The sequence below is a fragment of the Lytechinus variegatus genome, chromosome 3 (assembly GCF_018143015.1).
Source record: "Lytechinus variegatus isolate NC3 chromosome 3, Lvar_3.0, whole genome shotgun sequence".
NCBI lineage: Eukaryota > Metazoa > Echinodermata > Echinoidea > Temnopleuroida > Toxopneustidae > Lytechinus > Lytechinus variegatus.
Window position 1 is genome coordinate 7,069,874 of NC_054742.1, and position 12,554 is coordinate 7,082,427.

General features: G+C 35.8%; 1 protein-coding gene across 3 annotated transcripts; it reads right to left on the reverse strand.

The window, feature by feature from the left end:
• Positions 1-4: 4 nt before the first annotated feature.
• Positions 5-3,365, reverse strand: LOC121410105. Of its 3 annotated transcripts, none has more exons than XM_041601981.1 (4): positions 3,342-3,365; positions 1,997-2,192; positions 1,257-1,461; positions 5-618 (listed from the first exon to the last, which is right to left on the reverse strand). In XM_041601981.1, exons 2-4 carry the CDS (start codon positions 2,177-2,179, stop codon positions 41-43), a joined length of 966 nt encoding a protein of 321 aa, XP_041457915.1. In that variant the 5' UTR covers positions 2,180-2,192; positions 3,342-3,365; the 3' UTR covers positions 5-40. The 3 variants fall into 3 exon arrangements, with proteins under 3 accessions (XP_041457915.1, XP_041457914.1, XP_041457912.1); XM_041601980.1 differs by lacking the exon at positions 3,342-3,365 and adding an exon at positions 3,132-3,335; XM_041601978.1 differs by lacking the exon at positions 3,342-3,365 and adding an exon at positions 3,132-3,335 and having other exon boundaries at positions 1,997-2,217.
• Positions 3,366-12,554: the final 9,189 nt, after the last annotated feature.

The following is a 12,554-nucleotide window of genomic DNA, read 5'->3' on the forward strand; positions in this document are numbered from 1 at the left end:
AATAACAAATTATGAAAGAGAAAAGGGAGACAAAGAGAAGCTAGTACATATTAATGAACCAAACTAGCAACAATGATAGGATGAGAACCTTAAAAGATGACATCATGATTTTGGTTCCACCTGTACTACAAAGCTCTAGAGGTTCCTTTGGAGTGCAATTCTCTGTAACATTGGTTACTGTCAATGACAGACGAAATTCAGTGTTATTTGCATATGAACATGGTCCACAAGTTGACATATCACCACAAAGATTATCAGGAGTACACCATCCATATACACCTACAAAATAATGACCAGGATAGAAGTCAGGGTCATCATGATTCAAGGTAACACTGCGGACGTCAATGGAGGCTAATTTCCAAGCATGACTGTTGATGGTTGGTCTTTGAATTGAGCGAGAAACGATGAGCTCTGGATAGGAATAGCTTGTTGGACATGTCGGAGGATCAATACAGTTTTCCAATCCCACAACGATATTGGAACAGGTTGAAGGTACACAGAAGCGATAGTACTTGTAGTTTTGAGCTTCTATGTTGTCTGTGATTTGACCATTATATGATACTTCATCATGAGGATGGCTTGATGTTATATGCTCTGCTAGCAGGGTAAACTTGGCAGCTAAAACAATAAATAAAATAATTGTTGAGAGAGATAACATGGTAGAGCGACAGTAGAGTAAGTGATGGGCCTTTCATTCGAAGACGAGAAATGCTTCTATTTTTTTTCCAAAATGAAAAGACGCAATTTCTCACAATGATTATCAAATTATTTTTCTGCATTTAAAATCTATCTATTTTAGTATTCTATAGAACTAAGTTCACAAATGATAGAAGGGAAATAAAGAAGCATAGATGCTTAGAGTTATAAAGATTATATATATTTATCTAAGAATAAACTTGTTATTGAAATCCAAAAATACATAGGAACAATCGGTTTATAAATGGAAAATAAATTTATACGATACATTCGGAATAAATTAAGTTACTTGCCCTAACCACTGTATTTGAATTTGGAGGGGGGCGATTATCCTATACAAGAATATTGAAAGGGTTTCATGAACTATAAGCGTCATATGATGATTCTCTTTCTTCCCTTTAGTCGGCATAAAAATAAGGTTTCCCTGAACTATAGTGATATAATTTCAGAAACTTAAAATTGTATAAGTATGTTACTTTCCTAAATCATGTTGTTCGATAAAGATAACAGATAAAGCCAAATTGCAGCCATAATCATTATTGGATAGAAGGTTTGCTTACGGATATTGCCTGTATCGACGTCTGAACCACAATATGCAAGAACCCCGATGTAATATGTCCCTATCACATACTCTGGATCCCAACTAGAGATGATTAGACTCTCAGAACCCCATTCATAAGAAGACCAAGCCAAACTTCTAAATGTTGGGAATCTATCTGGTCCCCGAGATACGTATAGGTCAGGTTCCCCTTCAGCGTGGTTCACCTAAAATAAATCAATAAAATCGAGATCGTTTTCACATTTTAGCGAATAACCCACCTGGTGGCAATGATTTATTTATCTCTTCGTAGAAAAGACCTACTATATATATTTGTCATATTTCATTGATCGAATACATATTTTTAAAAATGTTTGTTTCTTTGCGAGTTTTGATCTCTTGAATTTTTTTATCATTCTTCAATTAAATTCCCAAAGCAAATTAATCTTTATACTGCCAGAAATATTTCAATAAGTCAACAATAATTCATTTAGTTTCAAATTTAGAACCTAATGCATTTGGAAGGATCGAAACAGATATGTGTTTCAAAATATTCAAAGAGAGCACAGCAGTATACATCTCTCTGAAGCACAGACACCTCGATCCTTTATGTTGCATTTAGAATGTCTGCCCTCTCATAAAAATGAAAAATTGATGTTTCAAAATAAGAGAATTAGCAATTGTCTGCCTTTTTAAACAAATATTTTTTTTTATAAAATGACGTGTCGATCGCTGCATGGATAAAATATGTGCAGTGTTTACCTGTATTCTTAAGTCTTTGCATGGTTCAGTAGCATCAACACGGAAATATTGATATTCATTGCATGGTACAGTATATTGCTCTGTCTCTACACCAAGACTCAACTGAACATGTTGTCCTGAGATTGATATAAAAGAGCTACCAAAAATGACTGTCATCAGCAGTAAAAGAGAAAGGTGAGCCATGATCGATCAGGATCTGAAAGAAATTTCTCAAAAATAATCTTAATGGTCGCAAGGAGAAAGATAAAAAATGAAAATAATATATTGTAATGATCAAAGTCCACATCGATCCATATACAGAACGACTTGACAATCACGAACGGGATGAGTGGGTCGATCAATGACATTCAGAAACTATTTTAAAAAAAGTGGAAAATATACGAATAGAGGAAGAGATTATTAAATTTGACTTAGTACCCAACCTCCAAACGCCTATTCCCCGGGCCTATATTCTCTTCAAGATAACCAGCAATTTCACCGTGAAGCGAGACACCTTTCTTTGTTAAGATCTTGATTTACAATTGACTATTTTTTTAGAGAGAATACACTATTTTACATATGTATATATATATTTAATATTCATTAGTGCCATTATTTCACTTGTTGATAAACAGAGAGTGTCTGTCTGATTTGGCAGTATATACCCTTCAAATCGTATACCGTGTATTATATAACAAATCCTATTTATCAAGAGACCTGTATGAATAAAAAACTCAGTGATTTCAGTTACGATAATAAACAAAAGAAACATACAATTGTACTGTCAATACTCATCCCCATATTCATTTAAGTAGGCCCACGAGCAGGACGAGCATACACAAACATACCCATTATGAACAAAATTTCATGACTGACAATGAGACCAATGTTTATAGATCACTTATTCTGTTTTTAATAAACATAATGAGAGCTTCAGACATTCGAGTTACAATTATGTAATTGGTCCCTGGTCGTGTATAATTTTTTTTCTTCATTTTATGATTGGTGTTATTTTTTGCAAATCCTATAATTAAAATTGAAATTGTTATGGGATCCTCGGGTAAATCAAGTTAATAGCTATACCAGCACCACATTCCTAATCAAAACGATAAATCACACAATACACATGGCCATTCACAAACTATACAGTACCCACCTTGATTTTCAGGACGCAGGCCTTTTGGTCTATATAATTCCCAAATGGTAGTATCTCTATAGATATAGAAATATTTCTCTTTCAGCTTTATTTTCCAACGCCACGATATTATGAAAAATGTGTATCTCCGAGTTTCGTTATTAGAATAATATTCAGATTCAACAAGTTAAGGTTACTGGTCCATATAGATGTCAAGGTTATCGATCTTACCAAACAGAGCCTCCCTTGAAACAGAGTTTACCCAACCTCAGTCAAGAATCCCAAGAATACAATGGAATCTGATGTACTTTGTTCCCTGAGCTATCGTGACTCTCCTAATCTGTTTACAGCCGATATTGCATCATATTTTTTTGTGGAACGATACGCTACTAAAAAACCTTGGTTGGTTAGAGAAATAAGATTGATTGATTGATTTTGTTTTGTAGTGATCTTTATTATTCATTCAAATAAATTTACATACATAATGAAGGAAATAATTGCAGCAGTGCAATACCAAACAGTGTAATAGACATAGTAGCCATATTGTATCAGAAAAGAGACATAATCCGAAATCATGCAAAAATAACATTTCAACAACTAATGTATGCAGCTAAAGCAAATAATAATGATTTAAAAAAAAGACGTAACAACTATGCAAATTGAAAGAATTAATGTATATTGAGCATTCTCTCTCCCCATGAACCCCCCCCCCCCTCCCATTAGACCCCAAATTTGAACAAACTAACACACCAACAACAACAAAAATGGGAAATAGACAGAGGGGGAAAAACATACACATAAAGCAGAGAGAAAATGAAACAACAAACAAACAAAACAAAAGACAGGAACAACTAACAAAAGAAGAAAAAATACAACGAACCAATCGCGCCGAGGGGCACCCCTCCCTTCCTCATCCTTTTTATTTTGGTTAATGTTTAAAACGTTTAAATATTCTTATTTAGTGTTGCGTTAACGTATTACGCTCTAATCATTGATTGGTTGATTGGTCGTTGGTTGGTTAGTTGGCTGGTTGGTCAGTTGGTTGGTTGGTTGTTGGTTGGTTGGTTGGTTGGTCGGTCGGTTGGTTAGTTGGTTGGTTGGTTGGTTGGTTGGTTGTTGGTTGGTTGGTTGTTGGTTGGTTGGGTGGGTGGGCGTGGAGGTGGCGCTATCCATCGATATCCGATGATTTCCGCCAGGCTAAGCGAGAGGGATTCCATCCTCCCCTTCGCAGCCGCTCTCGTCATTTCTGTGTGTCCGGGCTGTGTGTGAGATATAGATTCACCGAAGAAAGGCATTGTGCATATTTTGTTTAACATCGATTGTTAGATTTAACATTTAGTACTCGTGCTTGTGTTTTCATTTCATGGATGTGTGTGTGGAGTGTTGTGGCCCAGTGGATTAGTCTCCGCGGACTCTGATTCAGAGGGTCGTGGGTTCGAATCCCAATTTCCTTCAGCAAGAAATTGATCCACAATGTGCTGCACTCAATTACCCAGGTGAGGTAAATGGGTACCTGGCAGGAATTTATTCCTTGAAACGCAGCGCGCGTAACAGCTGCACTGCTAAAGCCAGGGTATATGCTGCATATAAGCGCGCTTAGAGACTTCTGACAAAGTAAGTATTAAGCGCTATATAAGCAAGTATAATTATTTATTGGTTTTAATAATGTGTCTTTCGAAAGCATTTACAAGCGCTCCTTATAAGGTTGGTTGGTTGGTTGGTATATTGCTGCATGGTTGGTATCATGGGGTTGGTATACGGTTAAATGCATGTTAAGGTGTCATTATAGTAGGTATGAAGAGACTATGATTCCCCGGTTAATTACTTGGAAAATGTACATTAAATTATTATCTGTGTGTAATTAACATGAAAATGGTACATGTTTCCATTGTCAGATCCCTGAGACAGTAAAACGTTCAGTTTCATTTCATTACCCGCAAACATTATAACATGTTGATACCATTCAAAATAATGTAACACCGAAAGATACAGATCGAGTAATTCATTTCCTTATAATGATGCTGAATGTAAATAAATGAACTAAAGAGTAATACGGCTAGCGGTTGCAAGTTTGACTTTCAAAGGCCCTTTCAAACCTAATGACCCCTTTCCCTAATATTGAATCCTATGATTCTGCTTGATTGCATTTATATTTTGTTTGCACTTTTTATCAACTGAAAATGCTGAAAATAAATTAAGGCCTAATATTTACAACTATTTTATTTTCTTGATTTTATAAATTCCATGTGTAGTTTAAAATATTCATTTATTTTCTCAATTATTTTGTATACTTTATATACCCACTTAATCTTTCTGATGTATCATAATCACATCACTCATCGACATTGGTGTCGATCGATATTCTTGAGGGGGATGATTGACACAAATTTCTCGTGGATTGGGATTTTTCAACATTACCCCCCACTAAAATCACAAGTTAGGACATTTGGGAGTGGTTGATATGCATGGTGTTCTTGGAAATTCCTTCATTGTTGTAGTATACTGTACTTATATAATTTTTTTTGAAAAGTCAATTTGTGTTACAAGTAAGCCTATTCTAAACTAATACGAAAGAAAAAAATGACAAAAATTGTCTTGACCATGTACATCAGTGGTGTAACTACGGGGGCATGGGGGGCACGTGCCCCCCCCCCCCCCCCATCGGCTGGCCAAAAAAACGGGGAAAAGAAGAAAAAGAGGGAAAAGGGAAAAGAAACGTAGTGGAGAAAGAAGAAATTATTGTTCATTATAATGTTATGTTATGTTACATAAGAAGCATTTTTCATAACTTTATAAAACATTTGCTTCATTGTGTTCATGTTGTTCCTGGTGCTCGCATAGACTGTTTAACTATATATATAATCCTGTTGTACTAAAACATCCCGTTTTCAAATCAATATACAACAAATATATTTCCTCGTAATTCGAGTTATTATTGTTTTATGTAGTAACATATTCTTCTTTTACATCACTTCTTGTGATTGCCCTAATTTAAGGTCTTAATATAAAACATTTCCTGTCCGCGCTGACGTTCGCATAAGTAGATTGGTGAGATTTCTGCTCTTCATAAACTTAAATCAGTCCTTAAAACGTCAATTTTTCTGATCTGAATATAAAAAATGTTCAGCTCGCGCTTCGCCCTCGCATCACTTGGTTAGTGAAATACGTAGGGTCTTAGTGAATATCTACAAATAAGCCTTAGAATGCCCCTCTTCAGGTCTGAATTTCCTACATAATTTTTCAGCTCGCGCTTCGCGCTCGCAGTATTTGATTTGTGAGATGCGTATGATAATCATGATTACAATTACTTCAAAAATTACTTAATGTGTTTAGATGTAATTCTAACAAAATCAGCAAAGGATGGTACTAGCATTAGATGACTATGGTGAGATATTTATACTTCTAATGGATTCTGAAATATAGTCCTTAAAATTTCCCTGTTTAGGGTCAATATATATACAAAAAGTTTAGCTCGCGCTTCGCACTCGCACTGTTTGTTTAGCGAGACAGTTACGTATCGTGATTAAAACAAAATTGATCATAATGTCCCTTTTTAGCTCTGAATATCAAAACTTTTCAGCTCGCGCTTCGTGCTCGCAATATTTAATCAGTGAGATACATATCCGTTTAATGGCACTGCCATAAAATATCTCTGTTAGGTCAGTATACCTGACAACTGAGCGCGCTTCGCGCGGTCCCTAAGAGACTAAAAAAATTGCTGGTGCCCCCCCCATGCCGTGACCCACGGTACGCCACTGATGTACATAATAATAATAATAATAATATAGGATATTTATATTGCCCACATATCCACCTTGTTAGGTGCTCAAGGTGCTCCTATATTACCCGGCTAAGCTAGTAGTCTAGGAGCCAGGGGGCTTTATTCAGAATTTTTGGTGGGGAAGGTTTGACAAGCTTATCCGGGGTAAAATTGTGCGCTGATTCCAAAAATGCCACTCTTATTGACCGTACTCACGCCATTTTGGTCATTTTGGCCAAATTTTGGCCAAAAATGACCATTTTGACCACTCTTCGGAAAATGGTCCCTTAACAGACTGCTTTTGTAGCCACATGCAATTAAAAGGGTCTATCTTAAGTAAAAATGCACACAGATTCCAGATAAAGTGCTTTCATTTGCCAAATCACAATAGCAGTGGTCATTTTGGCCATAATTTGGCCAAAAATGACAATTTTCATGATTTTTTGGCCGAAATGTGTTACAAATATTGATCAGAGCTACGACTGGATGTTTTTAGAAATCCACATTTATTTTCAAAATGTGCGCTGGATCATAACCATCAACCTCATGTAATTTATTCCGTCAGTTTTGACCTATGAGGGTCATTTTGGGTACTTTAGACATAACTGACCATTCGCGCAATTTGCATTATTAACTGTTCAAATAGGCAGGAACTTGAGGTCTTCAGCATGTTTTTTCTTCTTCCCTTATAAAATGAGAATGCATTTAAATGTCCTTAAAGTGTAAAATTTTATGCTGATTCCAAATATATCATTCATAAATACCCTATTTAATAGCTTGTGGTAATTTTGACCACTTATGGCCCTCAAAATGGCCAATGACATCAGTTCATTTTACCCCCAAATACTTCGAACGTTACCAGAACCATTACAAGGTGTGCTGCGACCCCTAACATTGGTGTGTTATTCCTTCAAATTGAATATCTCACAAAGTATTTTGACCTTATGTAATTTATTCCATCAGTTTTGACCTATGAGGGTCATTTAGGGTACTTTATACATAACTGACCCTTTACGAAGTTTTGCATAATAAAGTGCACATATACATGTAGGCAGGAATTTTAGGTCTCATAGCGTGTTTTATCTTCTTCCCAATATAAAATGCAAATGCGTTCAAAAATCCATCTTGTGTAGAATTTTATGCAGATTCCAAATATGTCAGTCTTATTGACCCTTTTCAATAGCTTATGGTTATTTTGGCCACTTATGGCCCTTAAAATGACCAATGACATCAGATCATTTTACCCCCAAATACTTCGAACGTTACCAGAATCGTTACAAGGGTGTGTTGCGACACCTAACATTGGGGTGTGTTAATCCTTTAAATTGAACATCTCAAAATTATTTTGACCTCATTCCATCAGTTTTGACCTATGAGGGTCATTTTGGGTACTTTAGACATAACTGACCATTCGCACATAGGCAGGAATTTGAGGTCTTCAGTGTGTTTTATCTTCTTCCCTTATAAAATGGTAATACATTTAAATGTCCATCTTGTATAGAATATTATGCTGATTCTAAATATATCAGTCTTAATGACCCTACTGAACACCTAATGGTCATTTTGACCACTTATGGCCATAAAAATGCCCAATAACATCAGTTCAATTTATCCAAAATACCTCAATGTTACCAGAATCGTTACCAGGATGTGCTGTGACATCGAACATTGGTGTATTAATCCTTTAAAATGAACATTTCAAAAGTGTTTTGACCTCATGTAATTTGTATCATTAGTTTTGACTTTTGACCATTTTGGGTAACTGACCATTCGTGCAATTTTGCATAATAACTGTGCAAATCGGCAGGAATTTGAGGTCTTCAGTGTGCTTTATCTTCCTCCTTTATAAAATGGGAATGATGCATATGTCGTTCTTGTGTAGAATTTCAAGCTGATTCCCAATATGTCAGTCTTAATGACCCCATTTAACAGATTATGGTCATTTTGGCCACTTTTTGGCACCAAATGACCAATACCATCTGTTCAATACTTCAGTTTATCCAAAAATACTTTGAATGTTACTATAATCGTTACAAGGGTGTGCTGTGACACCTAACACTGGTGTATTAATCATTTAAATTGAGTGTCCCAAAAATATTTTTGACAACCTTGGTCATTTTGGCCAGATTGTCCCCTGCCCAATGTGTATACTAAATTAGCCTATAGTCATGATAGTGAACATAGTGAGGAGACAATTCAGGATTGTGTTAATATTAGCATCAATTATTGTTAAATTGGAAAAGTTTGAAAGCTTTGGGGTGAAAATCAATGCAATGATTCCATATAAATCAGTGTTATTGGCCGAACTATTGGACTTTGTGGTAATTTTGATCACCTTTCCTCAATAATTTCTCGTGACCACACATTATTTGATTTAAAATAGTCTTAAATGTTGCTTAATATTATTTTCAGCTTGAGCTACTACACCAATAATCAAGAGTTTAATGAATGTGATAAAAACCTTTACATCAAGTACACATAAGGTTGTTTGACCATTCACTTTGGTCATTTTCATGATTTTAGGCACATTAACCATTTTGTAATTCATGGAAACGAATTCAAGAATGATGTTAGATAAGACATATTACAAAAACTTTCTGCACCAGATTAATACAATGATTTAGAATATATCAGTCTTAATGACTACTTATAGTGGTCATTTTGGTCCCTACAATTAGCAATTACAACTACATGTATCAAAAGTATTCCAATATTCTTGCTCTATATTTTTGTAAGATTTGTTGTATCAATCATTTTCAATGACAAATTATTTAATTCAATATAATATTACTAATAGTACATAATCAAAATGTGACCACTTTGGCCACTTTGACCGTTTATCCAATGTGTGAATTTTGAAATAAACATGACTTAGCAGCAATTGTAGGTCTATGAACATGATGAAATGCGTAATCCCTTTTCATGGGAAATATTAAAGGCTCACCTTCAGTAAAAATTGTGCCAAATATCATGTGACTGTCTACTGTGGCCCCTTTGATCACTGTATGTTCCTAAATAGCCAGAATTATTTTCCTTCTTTAAAGTCAAATTGTACTGAGAATCATTACAAAGCAAAATAGGTCACAGTGAAGTTCACAAAGAGTTTTGACTATCATTCATTTTTACAATCTTTGTTTTTTCTTGTACAGTGATTCACAAAGCTCACATTGGCATGATTGGTGAGCAGCAAACTTACCCTTAATTCTTTTGAAGACGTACTGGGTAATAAAATACATTCTCTATATGAAATTATTTTCTGTGCCGAATTTTGGTCACTCTTTAACAATTTAGGGCAAGTTTTCCACTTTCAACTTTACCAATCATGTCAATGTGAGGTTTGTGAAACATTACACCAAATGGCAAAGGTAATAAAAATGCACCATGGTTAAATCTATTCGTGAAATCCACTTTGACCAATAGCTTTGTAATGACGCACCTTTGAGTTCAGGATTAGTGCCTTCCTCTAGAATATAGTTATCTGTATAATTTAAATAAAAAAGGAAGGAATGATGTTATGGCTACTCAATGACCACACACAGTGGCGGCACCAGGATTTTCAAAGTGGGGGGGCAAATGGGGGGCAAAAGAAAATATTGGGGGGGCAAGGGCAGTCAAAATTTTTTTTTGCATGTGTGGAAAAATCGAGCGCGAAGCGCGAGTTTTAGTGGCCCCAATAAACATTTTTTTGTTACACTTGATATAAACAGAAATTTTTGTAAAATCAGGTAATGCTTAATGGAGCAAAGTTATTGATCAAAACTAGATCATGAACTGAACATTTACATATATGTAATCTTAAGGCGTAGACCTATTCTACTTTTACATTTTTGTATCACATCAGAAAAAATGCATGCAGCAAAACAAACAGCATTGTCAATGTATGCAAGGTAATAATGTAAAAAAAAGGGAAAAATGCTAACCAACTAATTGCAAAACATAACTTGTCTACATATTTTCCAAGCACATGTAAAGTTACTGACATCTGTAGGCTTATACTTACATTCCTACTTGAGCGTTATCCTGGTCGTTGGGTATCTCATGATGAACCTGTCAACCACCTCTTCCAGGTCGATAGCAAGAGCTCTTTCTCGGTGGACACTTATTACCGCGAGGCTTTTGAGCCTGCTGTTAGTCATGTTGGCTCTGAGATGATTTTTGATGAGCTTGAGTTAACTGAAGGTTCTTTCACAAGAAGCTGTACTTACTGGGATGATTGCAGCTATTTTCACTAACTTGTACAGTTCTTCAAAGGACATAGTAAGTGGCTTCAGGTGTTCCGCGACATCAATCAAAGTTTCTAGTTTGGTGTCAGACCTTTCAATCATTCTCTTGACAAGTCTCATTTCAGTTTTGATGTCCTCAAGATTGAGTTTATAGTGCACTGCAAGAGGCTTGACAGTTTCGAAGTCCAGAAACTTATGAGACTTAGGATCCAGAGCTGCAAGTGAACGAAAGATCTGCAGATTTTCGTTGCTAAATCTTCTACTTAATTCACCTAAAAACACATCCACTGTAGGATTAAGTATTGCTATTTTCATGCTAGCTGCATCAGACACTTTGTCACGCTTTCCGAGCTTAGACAGAACTACAAAGTCATCCATTGTTGATGGTGCACTGGTTTGTCTGCGTTTATTGCTACATTTAAGTCCATTTTCCTTTGCTAGTGTAAGTGATTCACTGAAGTAGCTATCAGCTTAAGAGGGAGGGGACAGAACACCCATCGCAGATTGCACATCTTTACATAGCCTATTTACTTTTTCACTAAAAACCATGACGGTGACAAATTATGAACGAAGAGTTCAAGCATTCTTATTTGTTAATGAAGCAAATCGATGAGTTTAATCCAAATTTTACATGAGTAGATGCATATTTATTTCAAGGAAGGGGGCAGACTTTGAGTATTTGTCCTCCACGCCCCCCCCCCCAAGAATAAACATTGCTGACGACAGAATACACGCCATGTACTGTAGTTTAACACTTACATTAGCTTGTGTATCACACATTGAAATGTCTGCCTTAATGCAAGATATAACAAGCGATATAAACTTATTACAAACTAATAGTGTGCGAGGAAGCCAACAGCGACTAAGTGAGAAAATTTTCAAGTTTTGAAGAGCAGAAAATGGTATTTTAGAGCACTTCACAGCTGAGCTTGAATATGTAGTACGACAGCATCTACTTATTTACAAATTACTGTATAATTTTCTTTTAAGTCCTCAAAATTTCTGGGGGGGCAACTGGGGGGGCAAAGCTTCTGAGTGGGGGGGCAAATGCCCCCCCATGCCCCCCCTTGGTGCCGCCACTGACCACACAATGACCAAATGGTGAGGTATTTGGCACAATTTTTTTTACTCAAGGTGAGCTTTTAATATTTCCAATCGAGAGGGATTGAACGCATTTCCACAATTGCTCCTGTCATGTTTATTTACAAAAGTCATACATGCGATAGATAGTCAAAATGGCCAAATTGGTTTCAAAATTTTGATAATGTGCTATTAGTCATATCATATTGAAATCAATAATTGATATAATACATCTTATTAACAATACGGAGCGACGCACAACATTTGAATCCTCTTTGATACATGCAAATGTGATTGGTCATTGTCGGGACCAAAAGCGACCAAAATGACAACTAGCTCATAAATGGTCATTAAGACTAATATATTTGGAATCATTAATCT